General features: G+C 46.1%; 2 protein-coding genes across 4 annotated transcripts; both read right to left on the minus strand.

Moving 5' to 3' along the window:
* Window positions 1-1,254: 1,254 nt before the first annotated feature.
* On the minus strand, window positions 1,255-12,664 carry F3 (coagulation factor III, tissue factor). 3 transcript variants are annotated; one of them, XM_048456950.3, is made up of 8 exons: window positions 12,538-12,664; window positions 12,309-12,421; window positions 11,907-12,050; window positions 10,728-10,833; window positions 6,511-6,698; window positions 4,622-4,803; window positions 3,782-3,941; window positions 1,255-2,181 (listed from the first exon to the last, which is right to left on the minus strand). In XM_048456950.3, the coding sequence occupies exons 3-8, from the start codon at window positions 11,992-11,994 to the stop codon at window positions 2,045-2,047; spliced, it is 861 nt and encodes a 286-aa protein (XP_048312907.1). In that variant the 5' UTR covers window positions 11,995-12,050; window positions 12,309-12,421; window positions 12,538-12,664; the 3' UTR covers window positions 1,255-2,044. The 3 variants fall into 3 exon arrangements, with proteins under 3 accessions (XP_048312907.1, XP_085533896.1, XP_085533895.1); XM_085677770.2 differs by lacking the exon at window positions 12,538-12,664 and having other exon boundaries at window positions 12,309-12,426; XM_085677769.2 differs by lacking the exons at window positions 12,309-12,421; window positions 12,538-12,664 and having other exon boundaries at window positions 11,907-12,188.
* Window positions 12,665-18,616: 5,952 nt separating this feature from the next.
* Window positions 18,617-19,085, minus strand: LOC125414781 (large ribosomal subunit protein eL42-like). The gene has a single exon (XM_085677771.2). It carries the CDS (start codon window positions 19,062-19,064, stop codon window positions 18,699-18,701), a length of 366 nt encoding a protein of 121 aa, XP_085533897.2. The 5' UTR covers window positions 19,065-19,085; the 3' UTR covers window positions 18,617-18,698.
* Window positions 19,086-20,171: the final 1,086 nt, after the last annotated feature.

A 20,171-nucleotide genomic window follows, 5' to 3' on the forward strand; every position in this document is an offset into this window, starting at 1 on the left:
TATAATTATTTTTGGCAGAGAAACTCAGGGCCAGGCACGAGCTCCTGCTTTGCCCTTCATGTGGTACATGGGAGCTCTTTGTCCCGGCCAAGACCTGTGAGCAGGAACTCAAGATAAGGGCAAAGGCTCTCTGACTCTTCTCTTTCTGGACAGCCACACACACTCTTTGCTGCCTAACAAAAGCTGCGCTGGTTGCAAGCAATCTCAGCCCCAGTGGGCTGTGCAGACTGAGTGTGTTTGTTACTGAGTAAACAAACAAACCCTACCAAGTCAAATTGACCACTGGCCGCTCCCCAGCCTTCCCTGAGAGGGAAGCCAAAGCAGGTTTGTGGTTGAGCCAGCTCAGAACTTCACCTTCATCCTGTTCGCCTCTTCTGAAGGCCTCGTTCAGTTTCTCCACTTCAGAAGTCACTAAGTCAGCTCAGCCTAACCAAACACGCGTGCTCAGTTTCCTCAAATGAGGTCTAAATCAAGAACTAAACTCAGTGGTCGCCCTCAACGAGCTCTCAATCTAGAGACTTCGTTCCACCCAGCTCGCTCCCTTTTTGATCCTTCTAATTCTTGCCAACAATAATCCAAAGCAGTTTTCTTTCTCTTTTAGCCTCATCCACAACGCAAGGGAAGAAATCTAAGCCTGTACTAGATTACAGCGTTTTCCTTCTTTCTGTAAGATTGTATCCCTGCCCATTGATATAGGATTTATGGCCCCTTCTCAGAAGGTCAAGTCTTGTCAGGCTTGGTCACATGACTTATTTGGTCATGTGAACCAAAGTGTGGACCAGGAGTTTTAAGACCATGAGTTTGAATGAGACTAAGGGTCAAGGGGCAGCATTACATGGAAGGGTCTGGAGGGAGGAAAGGAAGGGAGGGAAATGGCCTAATTATATTATAACCTAAAAAGTTATTTTTTAAAAGTGGCTTAAACATTGAAGGTGCAGCAACCTGTTTTTTGTTGTTGTTGTTGTTGTTGTTTTGTTTGTTTGTTAGGTTGGTTGGTTGGTTTTTGGTTTTTAGTGTGTGTGTGTGTGTCCACCTTTGCTCTGATCCAGAAAGAGACTTCTGCTTGCTTTGGGGTCTTGCAGTGGGAAGACAACTATAAGGAGCTACCACCTACCAAAACTTAACAATTGTAGTATAAGTGAAAACGCTACATTGTTGGAAGCCACTAAAATTTTTAGGATCATGTGTTACTGCAGTGAAGTCGCCTAAAGCAAATACCAAGTTGTAAATAATAAATGGAAGATATAAATGTGATAGTCTCAATTCCCAATCACCTTTATTTATATAAAAGTATATTAAATAAATTATCTCAATATATACAAATAGAAACTATATACATAGAAAATCCCATATATAACACCTTTAAAATTAATATAAATATATGCAATGTTAACCATAGACACTTTTAAGTACCTTAAATCATAAAACTCAATGTAGTTTCTTTGTGTAGTAGTCTTATAAAAATAGAGTTGGCTATCAAATCTTTAATCCCCACCATTGTCAGTTAAAGTGCTAAATTGTAATACATAGCAGAAAGATGCCCCAAGCAGAAATATTCTGCATTTAACACATTAATATGAAAGTTTGCCAGTTGCTTTGAACTTTCAAAAGTACCTAGAAGTGGGGAAAAAAAGAAACCAAATACTACTTTATAGAAGGACAGCTTTAGAAAAGCCCCACCCAACTTCCTTTTACTGTCCTGTAGCCTAAGAAATCAGCTTCTCAAAGGTTCTCCCAAAAGGCCACCCAGGTTATATGAAAGGCATCTGTCCCCTGTTGACCTAGTGTCTTCCTGAGTGTAGTATGTAATACACAGTCTAAAGCATTTGTGCAAAAGACGCCGTAGTGTTAACCAGTCCGTACCGTTCAGGACATTCGAAAGTGGCCAAGGCTAGTGTTGGAATCAGCGGTGGCTGGAATAGCAGGTCACAAAGGGAGCCTTTCTGAACCAGGGTCTTCAAGCAGCGTCCTCTGCTCCTGCCAGAGGTCTCGGTAACAGTGCCGTTCAAGGAGTGCGGTAGTTAGCAGCCTCAGCCTCCTGCCTCTATACTGAGCGCAGCGGGGAGCTCTCCCTCCTTTTCTGCCCAGCTCTGCCATTTCTGTGCTTGCACAGATATATGGACAGGAGGATGATAAAGATGGTGACCACGAACACCACTGATCCCACAATGATGAGTGTTTCTGAAAAAAAAATCAAATCGAAGTCAATTTGGAGGCTCAAATCCCACTTGCAGGTAGGCATGACCCCAAATTACACCTTCCTGCCTTTTTAAAGTCTATTTCTTCCACTTTTCCTACCATGCTTAGATTAAGAAAGAGTTTTCCTGACCTCATATGCTTGAGAGAAACCGACAGTGAACAGCTAGGGCATTAAATGAGCCACCCAGTGCTCCTAGGTTCGAGAAGGCCCGCCAGAGCCGGATGGGAGAGCAGGCATTGGAAAGGTAGACAAAAAGGACCCCGAGTTTGTGGCAGAGATTATAATAGAAGATGAATGGGAAGAGCAAAGAGAGGAGCCGACTGCTGCAGGAGATGAAGAAACACTAGCTGACTGGTGGAGGAGGGAGGTTTCCTGGAAGAAGCCTTGGAAATACCTCAGAAGATAGATGAGGCAGGGAAACAGGCAGAGGTCGAGGCAGCAGAATTAGAGTCCGGCTTAGGAAGGGGAACCTGGGGGCCTGTGGGTCAGGAGACGACCCAGAGTGGGAGGGGGGGCCCAATGGAGGGGGAGCTTCCTGCCAACAGTGGTAAGAGGACAGAATGCTTAAATGTGTTCTCGCATTTAAAAATATTGTGTTTTTCAGGTTAGCATTTAAGGCAATGGGTTTAATTATGGCATTTTCATAACTATATGCAATTAGACTTTGCTCTCATTCATTCCTTGTCCCCGTGCCCCTTTGTCTCTCTCCAGTCCTCGCCCCAGATAGGCCACTGCTCTTTTTTCTTATCACATCTATCCCATTATCTCTCCCCCTTACAACTCTCCCTTCTCTCTCATGGTCCCCTTTCTAGTTTCATGACCTACACACACACACACACACACACACACACACACACACACACACAAATGCACACATGTATATAATTTTAAATCTAGATTTCCACATAGAAGGAAAAATGTGGTATTTATCTTTCTGAGCCTGTCTTACTTGGTTCAACATAATGACTTGAAACTTCAACAGGGGCCAGGCCACTACTACTGCCCCTTGTTTCTTCTTCTTCTTCCCTGATAGCAAGCAGAATCCTAGAGGGATACCTTCAGACTTGCAGGCATGACACTGAGCACCCAGAGTGTGTCTTCATGCACAAACACACACACACACACACACACACACACACACACACACACACACACACCCTGAAGCAACAGTTCTTCATAGGTGCCCTAAAATATCCATGTCCAGAATCCACTGCCAGGATCATGCTACCAGAGAAACAGGCTGAGATGGTCATGACTGGAGACTTATGCCCTAGCTGTGCCCTGCATACCCAATGGTCCATAGAATTTGGCCCATTGCAAGTGCCCAAGGGGCCACCTGGAATCACTTCTAAATGCCTCAAAGAGAACCCAAAAAGAAACCCTAAAGTCGTTTCTCCCCGAACGTTTGCACCAAAGAGGTACATGTTGGGGGCAGCCGAGCCTCCCAGCCCACTGGCAGCCACGCCCACTCACCTCCCATTATACTTTCCCATTGGTCCCAGCCCACTGACAGCCACGCCCACTCACCTCCCATTATACTTTCCCATTGGTCCCAGCCCACTGACAGCCAAGCCCACTCACCTCCCATTATACTTTCCCATTGGTCCGTGCACTCGGTGCTGCTTTCTGGGCTCTTTTGGTTATCTTTCCTGGAGCGAATCAGAGCGTGCACATTGAAGCAGTAGCTGCCATCTTGTTCCATTTGAATGAAGAAGTCATTCGTGGCTGTATAGGTTGGTTTCTGTGAAAAGAGAAGAGTTCTTGTTTCCTCTAGGCTCAGAGGGACTTCTTTCCTGTTGTTTAGTCACCGAGGAAGGCAAAAAAAAACCAACAACAACAAAAAAAAAACAACTGGGCTCTAAGCAAAGTCTATGACATCATTGACATAGGAGGATTAGAAGTTACTTGGCTAATCAGTAACTCCTGATAATGCTAAGGATGCCTTCACCAAGGCTGAAAAGATACGAGTTGGGTACGTCCAACTTAGTTCAGCCCCTCTTTTTATCTGTAGGAAAAAGAGATAGAATTCACCACTGAACCAGTGGTAAAGAGATTGTTACAAAGCCCTGGATAACAATCCCAGCATCACAAAGCAGCATACTCACACATACACACGCATGTGCATACACAGATTAATTAATAAGTCATTTTCCCCTCTGGGAGCCCCAGTATAAGGATGTGGGAGAGGACAGGACCCTTGGAGATTATCCGGCCCAGCTTGTTGGTTGAGAAACTGTTATCTCTGAAAGTGCCTGCCCAAGGGCACAGGGTGATTAACAAAAGTGGCAGGAGAATGAGGACCTGTCGTCCATACCACCACGCCAACCCCTACTCCCCTACATTTGAACTGGGGAAGAAGAGGGCTGCGAAGAATCAAGAATCTATAAAAGAAGGCATAAAAATGAGTGAAAAATTTCTCACTATTCCTGAGCTTGTATCTTTCCGATAAGAAAGTCCATAGGTCAAGTCCTTGCCGAAAACATCCCGCAGGGTGAGGAATGTGCCATTCTGCCTTCTGACATGCGTAGGAGTGTCTTCTACCGTCACGCTCAGGTTTCGGCCAACTTGTTTAAAATGCTGAATTACTGGCTGTCCAAGCTTTGCTGGAATGGAAAGAGACAAATTACCTTGGTTGGAAATGAAAATCCATACAAGGAAAAGATCACGGAGTTATCATAATTGACAACTTCCCCATCGCGCACATAGAACATCTGCACAGATGTTCTATCTGTACAGAATCAGCTCCAGTAGCAGGGGTCCTAGAACTGAGTCCCAAGACAGCACACAGCAATGCCACCCTCTGGAAACACAAGGAGAGCTTTCCTTACAGTCATTAGAAAATGTGAGAAGGAGCTGGTGGAATTAAAGTTAATAAGAAACTTTAATAGGTCCATTAATAGGTTGTTAGCATTTTAACACGCAATCGATATGAGCACTTTATGGATTGTTTACATTTTTCAAATATCATCATATATTTCATCTTGGCAGCATTAGCCACATTTCTAGAGTTTGGTGACCATGTGTGGATGACTGCAAGCTTCCATATTTTATGTGCAATAAATTAGAGGCTGCGAAGACTAAGTAATGTCCCTGGTCCACCAAGGAATTTATTTTAAGACATTGGTTCCTGGTTCTGTTACCTCCTGTGCTCTAGTTATGTGATGGTCAAGTAAGTCCTCACTCTGTGCAAGTCACGGGACAGTGTGTGTGTGTGTGTGTGTGTGTGTGTATGAGCATGTGTGCCCTGTCATGTACCACAAAGGATTTGGTCTGGATTACTGAATGCTCAAGAACTATAAAGGATAACCATGACTGGGGGAGAATGATCATCAGTGTGCCTGCGTGACATGAAGGTACCATGCAGAAACACACGGGTAAAACCACAAAGGAGTCTGAAGAGAGGAGCTTCTGAACGGGGACTCTAGGGAGATGGTCACATGCATCTGGGTAATTAGACCATGAGCGCAAATATCAAAAGTAAAATTCTGGCCAATTGTCCCTCACCAGTCCCACCATCCACCTCTCAGAGCTGTCAGAGGGGTACAGATGGGAGCACCAAAAATGCAATCCTTTAGTTTGAACCAGCAAGCCTTGCCAAGGAGCAGAGTTCAGTCTTCCTAATGAGCTTCCTGTGCTCATGAAATGCCTGCCTCTAAACCGCAGTCCTGACCTCCACCCCACCCCAACACACAAACACACAATAATCTCATATTTGGCGGGAATTCTCTGCATTTCCTTATTAGATGGCAGGTTAGCACGCTGGGATAAAGGTATAGAAGAAAGCATGCCACATGTTCAAACCCAACATGAGGGAGGCCAGCCCAGAGCTGGCAGGTACTGGCTCATCTCGAGAGCAAATGGAGCTCAGCCAATTGGGGAACCAACGTGCCTCATTACGGGCACAAACAAGCTTCCCCATGGATCTGTGCTCATTTGGGGGGGGAAATCCTCAACTAGGACCTCTGATCTGATGAAGGGATAGAAAATTCAGCATGTGATGTGTATCCCGGCAGAGGGTCCTGAGGAAAAGCCACAAGCCCAGCCTTGGTGTAAGCTCCAGCCGATTACTGGTAGGAACTAGGGGTAGACCGGAGGAGACAGTGAATGACTGATACAGTGATCAACACACACAGGTTCACATTCTGTGACCCACCCGCCACATCTGCAGAGAGAAGGAGACGCACTTATCAGATGCTTCTCTGGGTATATAGAGATATATGTTTAATCTAACGGCCAGTAGGCACCACAAAACACAGGAATATACGGAAGACTAGACCAAGAATGAAGACATTGCCAACCAAGCTACTTACTGTCTCGGTAAGGTAAAAATTCTGGGGCATTCGCTAATGGCGCCTCCCCCAAATAAGTATTATTTGGTGGGACAGATAGGACCCTTGCGTGATAGACCAGGTGCACGTCTTGCGTGATCTCGTCTGTGAGGTCACACTCGGTGTCTTGGGTTAAGAAGCATTTGCTCTTCCAGTCTCTAGATCCAGAGCTAAAGGAAGGAAGGAGAGAAAGAAACGGGATGTCAGGGTCTGTGTCCACCAGGATGGGTGGCCTTCTACCCCCAGCGCGCTCTGTGCTACCAACTGGCAGCCACAGGGAAACCTGGAGAGGCATGTCCCACCCTTCGCATTTAGGCATAAACGCATGCTCACCCAGCAGCCAGGCTGACTCTGCTGGATTCTTTTAAATTTTTAATTAATTAATTAATTAATTAAATTTTACTTTATGTGCATTGGTGTTGGCCTGTATGCGTATCTGTGTGAGGGTGTCGGGCACCCCGGGACTGGAGTTTACAGGCAGTTGTGAACTGCCGTGTGGGTGTTGGGAATTGAACCTGGATTCTCTGAAACAGCATTGGTGCTCTTAACCACTGAGCCATCTCCCCATCCCCACCCCCCCCTTTTTAAAAATGCATGGGCATGGAAGTTCAGAGACACTAAACATCTTTCAAAGTCACGCAATAACCAGTGGGAGAGCTTGGCTTGTTTGCCTCATCACACCACATGCCAGCTGTGAGTCCGGAATGAGAACGCGCTTCACCAAAGAGCAGAGAAAACCAATGCAGGTGACACCCGCTCAACCGAGTCGGAGTCTCCGAGGCCAGAGGGCAGAACTTACGTGTTCCCCCTCCCCTACTGCCTCGGAAGCTCTGAACACGTGGGCACTCTTTGGACCAAGAGTTCTGGTTTTCATCTCTCTACCAAGCAGTGGGACTTGGATGTGTGCTGAGTGCAAGGCTGCTACCCTTCCAGGGTGAAAACACACTTCCCATGGCCACACACATGAACAAGAATCCAGCATCTCCTTAAAGAGATTACAGCATGTGAGGGAACCTGAGCGAAGGGGCCAGCATAATTTCTGGTATATAGGAATGTTGACTAGCCACATACGATGACCATGTCAGGATGTAATTATGTGGGAATCTATTATAGTCAGAGTTTATTATCCAACATAGATATAGAATATGATACAACAGTGAGCAGGGGAGTCACATGTTATAGATTATTCAACATAGATATAGAATATGATGCAACAGTGAGCCACATGTAGATTCAATTATCTAAATCTGCACAAAAGAGGCACAAAGGTGGATTCCTCGAAAACATAACCAGACAGAAAGAACCTGGGTACAAATATCCTTTATCCTCAAAGTCACAAGCTAACTTTAAAATTGGAATATTTTATCTTCTCGTATTTTTAAAATTTTCTTCTATGATAAATATAGAGAGGCTGTTTGGATCCAGAATGACCAAAATGCACCCTGATTCCATATCAAAAGCCAATGGTGGCTTTAATGGTTTCTTTCCACCAATAAGACAAACAAGTTGTTCAGGGGCTAGGCTCTGGACATACAGCCGAGAGATGTGCTGTTCTGCCCGGCTCACAAGTAGGAACATGTGCGCTCTGAAAAAAATTTAGGACAGGGGCCTACATCGTCCCGTGACAACAGGTCAAAGAGAGGACAGTTCTCCAGTGAGGTCCTCTGGGTGTTGCCAAGAGCACAACCACTTTAAAAGTATCCAAGGTCCCTCTAGGTTAGTGAAAAACTCCCCAAATTTGGAAATAAAAGTCCCTCCTAGTTTGCTGAGGAGTTCCAACAGCAAACAGACACTCACTAATCGAGTTAGAGACTGTATGGACACTTCTAAATTCAGTTTCTGAATTCAGCACGCACTGTGGACCGGATGGCACAAGACATGACGTGGTGCTGAGGCTGGGCCTCGGGGGCTTCCCAGCTACCACTGAGCCTATTTTCAGAGAAAATGCTGTGGGCTCAGCCAAGGGGCTTTGGCACCACAGAGCTGTCCTGGGCCCAGCACTGCACAACAAAGCTTCAGCAGCATGGGTAGGGGTGGGAAACGGGGTCCCCTGGTTAAGGTGCTGCCTCCTCCGTTGGGAGATGAGAAGTGAGGAAATCCAGGAGAAGCAGTGATGAGCGAGGTTTTCCTCCCAGCCTTGTTTCAGACTAACAGAGTTGTGGCACACTCGGTTCCAGGCAGCCTGGGCAATCCCCGGGAGTGGTCAGCATATGCCGCTGGCTTCTCAGAGCTGTCTAGAAACATGGCTGCTATGATTCCCTGAGCCTTGAAATCCCCTTTCCCCTGAGAAAGGCAAAGGCTAGCTCAGGTCTCAGGCACTGACTGATGGAAATGCTTCCAGGATCAGCCAATTCAGTAGCAAGGGCCTGCCTGAGGAGAGTGAACTGGCTCGTAGGATACCCAAGCCTGCGGGCATCCCTAAGGTGTGCCCTGAGCTCTCGTGTTTGTAGCTCATAAGCCCTACTAGTCTCAATAATGGCTCCCTTAAAAAAATTACTGCTAATAAAGGCTAATATTTTAAAAACCAAGTCAATACAAGATATATTCCCAATGTCGTTACAAATAAGATGATATATTTAGAGGATAATAGCTAACCCCAAAACCAATCTTCATATCTAGAAGAAAAACATTTCCTAAGGTAAATGTCAGGTCTGTATAAAGGAAATTAATAACTTTAATAACTCTCAACTATTAAAACATGAATTGGCAAGATTTGAATTTGGTTTGAGTCAGGGTTTCACTACGTAGCTCCAGTTGGCATTGAGCACATATGTAGCTGGAACTCCTAATACTCTCGCTTCATAAGACCAAGATGTGCAGGTGTGTTCCACCATTACCAGCTCAACTAAATTTGGGGGGGGGGCACGAATTAAGGATGGGACCCAAGGTTTTGTACATAGTAGAGAAGGATTCTACCTCTGAACTATATCACCAGCCTTTGAACTGATAAGTTTGGCTACAATGGTAACCATAGATTATGAAATTTCTTTATCTCCATATATCTATGCATAGCTGCACATGCATGTATGCATGAGTGCCCACACTCAAATTCTCTTCCCTTTTGGTTTGGCAATAGTCATGGCGTTCATTTAGAAAAACAAGAGCGTCATTAAAAAGGTCCACACCTGAGAGTTGGATCCTAGTACTATAAAAGGTATGGAACAAGCTGAAACAGCAAAACCAAGAAGCAAACACATGCTTGACTTTTGCCAATGATGCTCTTACGTCTTTATGTCATTGCTATTGAAATGTCCACACCAGGCAACCTCGATTTCTCAAGCTCCTTGCACATCTCATAGATCCTATCAGAAGCCAAGGCTTGCCAAGAATGTGTGACAACCGTCAAAGGAAAACGTGGCACACCCTGATACTGAGATTTTAAAGTGTTGAATTACTTATTCCCGAGAGCTGTCAATCAGTGAGTGAGCAGGCTTGAATGAGCCAAGCTGTCCCCAAATGGCAGAAGATGTAGACAGCCCTTCGGTGTTTTCTAAGCAGCTAGAAATTTGGCTTCCACCGAGATAATGACTACAACCAAAATTTGATTCCCAGAGTCCATAGATGAATGAATCAAACGCTGCTTCAGGGCGATATAGACACTGAGATTCCTCCCACCTCTCCCTGACATGCCAGGAGCCCCAGTCTCGACAGCTAGCAACTGGGAAAAGTATATTGGTGCTTATCAGAGATTAGCTGCCATTGATCCCAAAGCGTACTATAAATGCTTGTGTGACTAGGCTCACCTCTCTACAGCTTATATGCACTTAATTTCCCCCAAATAACTAGACATTACATTGCTTTATATATTCGTTTTTTATTGTTTAATTATTTATTCTGCTATAGGATCCCACATATTGCAGGATGGCCTGGAACTCCCTATATATAGCTAAGACTGATCATGAATTTTTAATCTTACTACCTCCACCTCGTGGGTGAGACCATACCAATTCTGTGTAGTGCCGGGGACCTAATCCAGGGCTTTAAATGTGCTAAGATGCACACTCAGCAAACTGAGATACGTCCCCAGCTCCTGCCATACCCGTTGAAAGTACGGAAATGTTTCCACCTTGATGGAACATGACAGTGCCTGGCAAAATACCATGAAATCTCTATCATCTGCTGAACAACCCGACCTAGCAACAGTTTTAAAGAGTCAGTAAGGACAAAAACATTTTCTTTTCGTTTTGAACTTAGCTTACGTTATCTCAACAATGTAGACATAACCGATGGGTTTGGGTTCCCACTCCAAAATTGTCTTGAAATTAGTTGACTTCCAAGTTAAATTAAACGCCTTCTGTAGAGTACCTACAAAGAGCACAAGAGAACTATAATTACATGCACTTCTGTGTTCATGAAACACCTACCCAGCCTCCGCCATCAAAAGGAGCACATTTTAAATGTCAATTACAAAACGTCACTAACTTATAAAGAACAGTGTGTGTGTATGTCCAGTTTTTTTCTAGACCCATATCGTGCTTCCACAGTCCGTGGAAGTAGCTAAAGACCCTGAAATCCTTGTTTAAACTATTTAAGGGAAAGCCCACTTTATAGCGTCGTGGAAAGAGGACCCAAGGTCTATTCATGTGCCAGAGACCCTTCTGAGGCAGGATCAAAGTAGACTCAAAGATGGGTTTGAGTAAGTTCGAAAGAGGGCACGTTCTGCACACCTAAGATGATTCAGGAATGTATATAAACGAAAAAAGCCAAACTTCACAATGTAATCTAAAATAGCTCTACACTGAAACTCCCACGGAGAGCAAGGTAGGTAGGCGACCCACGTGGCATCTGTCACGTGGTAGGATGCCATTTCATTAAAAATACTGTTATTAACGTCTCTTTTTGCAAGTCCTTGGGATTCATTCAGTCTCTGCCTCGCCCCAAACATTGGGTTAATGTGGGGTATGAACTCTGTCTTGCCTGAATTTATAACAGGATTGCTTCTATCAGACCTAAACTAAAGGCCACAGGAATAGCTGTTGACTACGGGAAGGCGCACACTTTGTCAAAGATTAAAAGGCAAGCCACGGAAAGCACGCAGACTTGGACAGAGACGGGACCCACGCACCCGCTACCTTCAAGGGCTCAATTTCCTCGGCAGCTCTTTCCTTAAAGTCAAAGCAGTAACCACAGAGCATTGTGCAACCGTGGTTAACGCACAGAGCAGGCATCTCCAGCGGCGGCAAAAGCCGGGGTCGGGCATCAACTACCTCCCCGTCCTGTGTTCATTCAAACCCTCAGGACAAGCGCAGCCGAGTCCACAGGTGCGGCGGGACACGTAAGGGTCCTCCAAGGAACCACAGCAACCCCACCCACCCACTTAGCCAGGTACGCCCCTGTCTCCCGTGTGCTCTGGGCTCCTCATGATCCGTGCCACTCACCTGCAACCGGGGCCACCTGGACGAGGAGGCAACCGAGAAAGGTGGGCGCAAGCGCCGCTAGGAGGCGCGGGAGCGCGGGGATCGCCATGTCCAAAAGCTGGTGGCGGGAGGTCGTGAGACTTCGGTGGCGGCGCGGAGGTTGCGCTGCGGAGGCGATCGGGGGGAGTGGGTGATGGGTACCGGCTCTACCCAGGCTGCCGGGGTCCGCGCGGGGCGCGTTATAAAGGGCAGCGCGGCCACCGGCGCCTCTCCACCCCGCGCCGCCTCCGCCGCCGAGGCCGGCGACTCCCCGCCCCCCAGCCCCGGTCAGTCGTCTTGGCGGTGGGCGGCTCCCGGTCAATCCACACCCCTGCCCCGCCTCCTCCCATAGGAAACTCCGAGACCCCGAAAGGGGTGACTCACCCGTGATTCAACAGCGCCGTCGAGCACCCAGCTGCCCCTTCGGCGCAGGCGGTTCCAGGTGCTGCGGAGACCCAGGCTGCCGCGCCGATCCCTGGATGAACAGCCTTGGTGGCCTGCGAGGGGGAAAGGAGTCGTGTTGGAGGGACCTGAGTTGAAAGTTAAGGGAGCCTTACTTTCCCTTTGCTTTTCACGTAGGCTGTGCCCTTAGCAGAAGATGTATCAGGCTCACCGGACCATCCCCAGCAGACAAGCGCAGTTTCAAGACTCTGCCCGAGCACCCCGTGATTAGCAGAACATTCAGTCAGTCCCTTGGTACGTTATGCAGGGCGATGCAGTAAATGCACGTGTCTGCCATGGACAAGTGCCCTGGATTAGGTCTAAAGGCCACTTGGCATCTCCCCCACCCTCACCCCGTCTGAGTTCCGGTTCCCAAGTTCAGAGAGGGACTGAGGAGCTTGAAGCCTGGGAGAATCTGAGCTTGACGTCTGTAGTTAGGGGATTCCAGGAAGGATGGTTCTCACGTTGAGGAAAACAACTGTGGGTTTAGGGCAAATTCCTCCAAAATGCAGAGAAACAAAAAATGAAACTGAAAAATAAACAACATTCGGGCTTCCAGTTGTCTGTTTTCCTCTCTAGATGCTGGGAATGGACCCAGGAGGCCGCCCGTGCCAAGCACACCTCTGTCACTGAGCCTAGTCGCAGCCAGGTGTCGCTTTGGTTTCTCCACTTGTTTCCCACCTTCCTTTTCTAGGTTTTGCTGTGAAGCTGTTCGGGTCTGAGGACGTCACTGATCCTATTGGTCGCATTTGGCCAAAGTCCTGTCAGGAGATTTCTTGTCATTCCTTGTTGACTATTCAACTTATTCCTTCCTTTACAGCAGTGGTTCTCAACCTTCCCGACGCTGCGACCCTTTAATACACTTCCTCAGGTTGGGCTGACCCCAACCATAAAATTATTTTCATAAATGCGGTTTGCCACTGTTATGAACTGTAATGTAAATATCTGCGTTTTCACAGGCGACCCCTGTGAAAGGGTCTTTCAATCCCCACAGGGGTTGCGAACCACAGGTTGAGAAACACTGCTTCCTACAATTTCCCCCACTTCCTTCAGTAAAGTCAAGGGTAGGTCCACCTTGTAGGCGCTGAGAAGTGTAAAATGGTACTAAACAGTGACTTTGATTAGGCTTCCCGATTATGTCTGAGAACAGACAGGGCAGAACCTCCTCGACATCCTTTTACAATACCAACCCTGAGGCCAGCAGCTCGTTTGGACTCACTGACCTATCGGCACAACGTAGGGTAGCGTAGGGCTATCTGGTCCCTTACGCCAGGGGCTTTCCCTCTTGCCTTCTACTCCTGTTCGAGCAAAGGAAGATTGCATCAAGAAAACGGTTCAGAGAATGATTAATTTTTCCATTCACAGACACTCAAAAGCGTTCTGCCATGGCGTGGAAAACACTTGCAGTTTGGGGAACTTATTGTCGGCAGAAATATCCTGTCGGCTATTCCCTAAAACACACATGCATGAAGACACGTAGAAAGCGCGATTTCCTTTTGCATAACCAGTGGCGAAATGTGGCTGGTGAGGAGTCTGTCAATGACCAGGACGCTCTCTCAGCCCTTCCTGTGCTGAGCATGCTCCCAGCTTCACCAATTCATTAAGCACTTGACAAAATTTCATTGTGCACTCACGCGTCAGTCTACCCCATTCAAGCTTTTCTCTGCGGGTGGGGGAGTCAGGTTTTCCCCCTTTCCCCCTTAGCACAAGTTACCAGCTCTTAGGAGGTGCCTCACATGTTTGAATCAATGAAGATTATTATGCGGCCATGCACACAGCTGCATAATAATTAACATTCAAGAGACGGACTCTGTCCCTGAAGTTTTTCTGTCTAGGACCAGGCAGTGAGCCGGTCGGATGGGTGAGAAAACGCAAATCTATGTGAATCCAGAGGCACCGGGTAATGCTGTGCTGTTCTGTGCTGTGCCGTGCTGTGCCGTGCCGTGCTGCTGTGCCATGCTGCTGTGCCGTGCTGTTCCACAGCCGGCCCTTTCTGGCTCCCAGGACTTCCAACTGGAGGAGAGGTAGTTTCAGCACAGAACGAAGATGTTTGGGAGCTGTTCTTTTTTCTAGCAGCCTACATTCTAGGGTGATTCAGAATCTGCCTAGTCATGGGTTGTGATGAGATGTGCCTTTGACAGACAGGCTTAATGGCTGTTTAGGGTAATTTCCTCAAAATGTCTGCTTCCTAGGGAAGGGACAGGTTAAGATTTATGACCAAAGGTAAAATTAGAGTAATTTTTTTTAAAAGAACTGTTATATGCATGTGAGAAGGGGAAAAGAGCAGTTTAAACCCTCTCCAATGCAGGTAAAAGGCAAAATGTGAGAAAAAAAAAACCTGAGGGAATTCAGAGTTAGTGAGAACACAGAGTTCTGAGTGGAGGAGAAAAGGTGACTCAGCAAAACCAAAGAAACATCTGGCAGGGTTAGTCATGGAGAAATTGCCAGCTGTGACTGTGGATTTTGTGAAAATAATTATGTACTATCCAACAGTTTATGTTTCAACCAAAATTAGTTGAAAACCTGTGTACTAAGAATCTGCTTCCCTGCCTGGCCACTCACCCGGCCAGTTATTACACAGCACAGAGATTTTGAAAAGCACTATTTTCTTTTTAATTATTCAGTTAGTTAGTTTTGAGACAAGTTCTCATTAGATAGCCCTGGCCTGTCTGGAACCAGGATAGACCAGACTGACCTCCAACTCACAGAGATCTACCCACCTTTGCCTCCTGAGTGCTGGGATTTAAGACACCTGGCTAAGAAAAACAAACAAAAAACAAACAAACAAAAAAACACAAAAACCACAATTTTAGAGAAAAATCTTCAGTCTAAGTATTGTTTTTTTTTTTAATTTCAAACTCAAGGTTTAGTAGATTGCCTAATAAACACGCTTTCATGGTGATCAATAGTTAACATTTTATTGTGCACATGCAATGGTGATAAATTAATATGGATCACAGCTGTGATCTTAGTAACAAAACCCGCTGAGAAGAAACCTTTAGCCCGTACTTTTATTGATACAACACCATATGGCTTAAAGTTTTATAGGCTCGTCCTTTCTGCAAGAACGCTTCAGTCCTTCATTTCTGAGACTTCTGAAATCATTCAACAGATCTCAAATGCCGAGCTGCTGCTGAATGCGGTGCTAGAATGTCCGGAATGAAACAAGAAGTCCCTCTTCTGTGAAATAGATCATCTTTCTACTTGGGTCAAGATTTTAATGGTATGAATGCTTTTCTGTCAGCAGATGGGCAAAAGAGAAAACACTTTCAATAGTGTTGTTTATTGATAAACTTTCTCTTATTTCCTCCCAAGCAAAAAAGATTTAAATAACCTGTCACAGTCAGTCCTTCTAACAGGCATTTTAAAAAGATTTGCATTATTTCTTCAGTGTGTGGGTGCTCACGTGCGCATGCGTGAATTCAGGTGCCTGTGGAGGCCAGGAAGACGGAGCTGGGTATCCTGGAGACGGTGTTGCAGATGGTTGGAAGCCCAGCTCAGGTCTTCTGCAAGAACAATACATCCTCTTCACCACTGAATCATCTTCCCGGCTCCAGACAGGTACCCCTGACTTGGAAAATTACTACGGGTTTGAAAATTCCTTGAGTGAGTGAAACGAATGAATGAAATAACCAGCTCGGAAGCGCGTGTGCAGGACGTCTTAACCTTGTTTGTATATTTCCTTGGTGACATTTCCTAATAGCCTAGCTCCCTGGTGTTCTATGTTTTGAAGTCTATCCAGTCACTTTTGCCTTTGATGCTGCTGCCTCATCTTGTCCTGAGTCAAGAGTTCAAGAGAAACCCTCAAGGCAGAGAGTAACTCTCTAATAAGTGAATATATATAGAGAGAAAGATATATATATATATATATATATATATATACCATTTGTAACATTCAGTTGGTCATAATTATCATTTTAAGTAATGATCATTTAACTTAGCATATTGTAACAGCACACAGAATGGCTGTTATTCTCTACCATTTAGGGAAATAACAGGAAGCTATAGTTAGTATGTATGTACTTCCTCACAAATTCCTAGGTAGAAATTCTAATCCTCTATGTTATGATTAAGAAGTGGGACCATTGATAGGTAAACAAGTCAGGGGTGGAGCTCTCATGAACGGGATCAGTGCCCTATTAAAGGATTCTATAGAGCTCTCCCTTCCTTTCTTCCACGTAAAGACACAAGGAAAGATGGGTCATGAGTAAACCAGGAAACTGAATCAGGAAGCCAGTCTTTGCTAGGCACCAAATTTATCAGAATCCTGATTTTGAATTTATGAATATGCAGGACCACAGGACATAAATTCTGTTGTAAAGTCATTCAGAATATAGTACTGTTGTTAGTGAGTCAGCGCCGTCTAAAAAGATGCAGGCCATATGCTACGGAGGGTGTGCGTGGTAGCTTGGCTGTGAACAGTTTCTCAGAATTTGCTAAGCTTTATTATTCAACAGACCATGTGGCAAGCCTTAAGCTTGGACCTATGTTTTAAGAAAAGCATTTATTCACTTCCTACCACTAAGGATTAATCAAGATCCTGGTTTACATAACTTAACAAATATTTATTGAGAGATTACCACAGATGGGACAATATACCAGGAACTATGTTCTCGTCTGTTTTGGAAAATAGCCTATACGTTAGTCAGGGAGAAAAGGCGAATACAGAACCCTTACAAGGAAAGAGCAGAGCTGAGGTCTGCGCTACATCGCGGTGTCTCACTAGTAGACTGAGAGCATGCTGGGAGACTGCTTTAGCTTTGGTAACACACAGGCTTCCCGGCACACAGCAGGCTCCCATGTCCTTAAAGCATTGTTCACATCATAAAAGCTGCTCAGGACCCTCTGGAGAACTCTTTTCTACCCAGGTCATCAGAGAAAGTTCTTCGAAAGAAAGCAGAGTTTGGGCTATATCTTCATCCACTTGGGCTACTCTGACAGAAGACTGTAGTGCTCACTTGGTAGTCTATACACAAGAAGGAGAGGAGGAACAGGAGGGACAAAGGAGTGGGGGGAGGGAACAGGATGGACAGAAGGAGGAGGGGGAAACACCCTCAGACTGCATAATTTACAACAACAGAAATTCCAGTGACAGAGGCTCGGAAGACCAGCCTTGAAGATGAAAGTGCCAGCCCATTCAGGGTTTTTCAAAGGCTTGTTCTGGGCTTCACAGATGGCGACTTGTGTCCTCACAGAGCAGGGGAGGACAAATAAACCTCCGCCCCCTCCCCTCCCTTTTCATAAGGGCATTGGTTCTTTATATAACTCACGAGGACGAGACCTTTTGACTTAATCACATCCAGAAAACACCTCCCACCTCCCATCGAGACTGTTGTACCCTGCATGAGGTTCCAATCCCTGAATTTTCATCAACATTCAGATCATGGTTAGCTGGAGAGCAGAGGAAGAGCAGCCGGGGGACAGAGGACCGAGATCTGTGGGCAGAGGGGTGTGCGTCAGGGTTTGGAATACAGGAATCCTATAGATGCGACAAGTGTCTCCACATTAAAGCCCCAGTGCAAAGAGCCTGGTGTCACCAGGCTATCCCAGAGGTTATAAAGGGTCAGCAGAAGTGAGAATTGAAGAATTGAGTTGCGGTCTCATAAAAACAAACAAACAAACAAACAAACAAACAGAACAGAGTCTCCAGCCTACACAGTGGCAGGACATCAGCCGAAAGGACAGCTCTAAGCAACCATGAAAGAAGGAGTGGTGGGGGTCTAGTGATTGCCGTGAGTGGGACAGGAAGAGCGAGGGGCAGGTCTGGGGACATAGGAAGGCATCACCACAGGCAAGACCACACAAAGGTGGGCAGCTTAGATGAACTTAGAGATGCTGAAGCCGAGGGGCCCTCTGGGACTGCTAGCATAGAGTAGAAAGTGGGCCATAGCTTAGAGGGTGAGTGAAGCTGGAGGGAGAAATGGGAAGCCATGCTGGACAAAGTCTCCTAGAAGCATCCACAGTGTTAGCAACCCTGAAACAACTAACAGGGGCTGCTCAATCGGATGTAAAGAAGCATGTTACAGTTTATGAGCCCAGGAAGTTCTTAGAACTGATGAAACTAAGGACTGGAGAGATGGCTCAGTGGTTAAAAGCACTGCCTGCTCGTCCAAAGGTCCTGAGTTCAATTCCCAGCAACCACATGGTGGCTCGAAACCATCTGTAATGGGATCTTGTGTCTTCTTCTAGTCTGCAAGGCAAGCAGGGAGGCAAAACACTATATACTTGATAAATAAATAAATCTCTTTTTTTAGGTATCAATAACAATAACTTTATTTTCTAACAGGTAATTTTCCTATTGCTTCGACATCTTCCTCTCAGAAAACACAAGTTTTAGAACTGGATCACTTGGCCCTTTCTCTTCTTGTCTCCTCCCAGGTCAAAATGCTTGCATTTCTTAATGGCCAGCATCCTCTTGGACCTGCAGTTGGGCTCCACACACTCAAGCCTGAGCACGATCTTCTTTGTGGTTTTGGCCTTCTTCCGGAAAATTGGCTTTGTCTGCCCACCGTAACCACTCTGCTTCCGATCGCAGCGCTGCTTCCCTTGGGCGTACAGGGAATCTTTGCCCTTCTTATACTGGGTCACTTTGTGAGGCTGATGCTCACCACATTTCTTACAGAAAGTCCTTCGGGTTTTGGGTATGTTGACCATCTTTGCAGTAGAGCGTCTACCCGATGGAAACGAGAGAGCCGGCATCCGAAAGAGCCGCCTCCACCGCGGGAGTCGGACGCCTAAATAAATATTAAAGAAGAAGAAGAAGAAGAAGAAGAAGAAGAAGAAGAAGAAGAAGAGGAGGAGGAGGAGGAGGAGGAGGAGGAGGAGGAGGGGGAGGAGGAAGAGGAGGAAGAGGAAGAAGAAGAGGAAGAAGAGGAAGAAGAGGAAGAAGAGGAAGAAGAACCACCAATGGAATCTTCTCCCTCATCTCCTTTAGTCAGTTTCTGTGTTGCAGTGCCTAGAAGTAAGTCATCAACAGCACAGTCTCACATCCTCTTGGTTTTGGCACCTTGGGATACAATCTCCAGTGCTACTGAAGGAGTCTAGTTGTCCCTGATTGAAGCAGGAACTGCTCCTCCGGCAATGTTGCCAGAGGAATATACGTGACCTATCTTGGAGTCAGAGAGTGGGTCTGAAGCTAGAAGAACAGGTTGGTAGAGTTACCGGGCAGATGGCGCATTTGTGGCTTTCCTCAGGTTGTGAGAAAAGACCCTGGCAAACAGCGAGTTAAAGGTAAAGGATTTCTATTTGCTTATAGTTCAGAGGCAGAGGTGTCTATTGTGCTGGAGAAAGCAAAGAAGTAGGAGCATGAGGCTGGATTGGCAGTTAGGAATCAGAGGGATGGAATTCATCCATTCACAGGAAGCAGGCGGTGGGAGCAGGAAGTTGGGTGAGGCTACAAATCCTCAAGGCGCGTCCTCAGTGATATACTTCCTCCAGCAAGGGGCTTAAGGATTCCATGGTCCCGCAAACAGTACTGCCATCTGGGGACCAGATGTTCTAATACATCAGCCTATGGGGACACTTCTCACTCAGACCCTCACAGACAGGAACAAGAACTACTGCTAGGCCTACAACAAAGAAGTCCTTGGTGTGTGGCTGAAGGAGGAAGGTGACCTGAGAAACTATGAAGGACTATCCAGAGATACGAAAAAGGACAGGAGATTAAAGATTGCAGAGATAGAAGACCATGAAGCTTAAAATGGCAAAAATCCAATTGTATGTGAGGTTTTAACAGCTACTGAAGGACACAGCCACAAAGGATAAATTCACATGAATCATGTCAAGTTTCTCACGTCTTTGGATTAT

The sequence above is a fragment of the Myodes glareolus genome, chromosome 17, assembly GCF_982192425.1.
Source record: "Myodes glareolus chromosome 17, mMyoGla1.1, whole genome shotgun sequence".
In the NCBI taxonomy this organism is placed as follows: Eukaryota; Metazoa; Chordata; class Mammalia; order Rodentia; family Cricetidae; genus Myodes; species Myodes glareolus.

Coding starts and splice junctions, on each gene's coding strand:
- F3 (XM_048456950.3), bottom strand. CDS start 11,994: ATGGCGATCCCCGCGCTCCCGCGCCTCCTAGCGGCGCTTGCGCCCACC. Junction 6,699..10,727: donor GTCTACATTGTTGAGATAAC/GTAAGCTAAGTT, acceptor TCCTTCCTTTAG/CTCTGGATCTAGAGACTGGA. Junction 2,182..3,781: donor ATGGGAAAGTATAATGGGAG/GTGAGTGGGCTT, acceptor TTTTTTTTTCAG/AAACACTCATCATTGTGGGA.
- LOC125414781 (XM_085677771.2), bottom strand. CDS start 19,064: ATGCCGGCTCTCTCGTTTCCATCGGGTAGACGCTCTACTGCAAAGATG.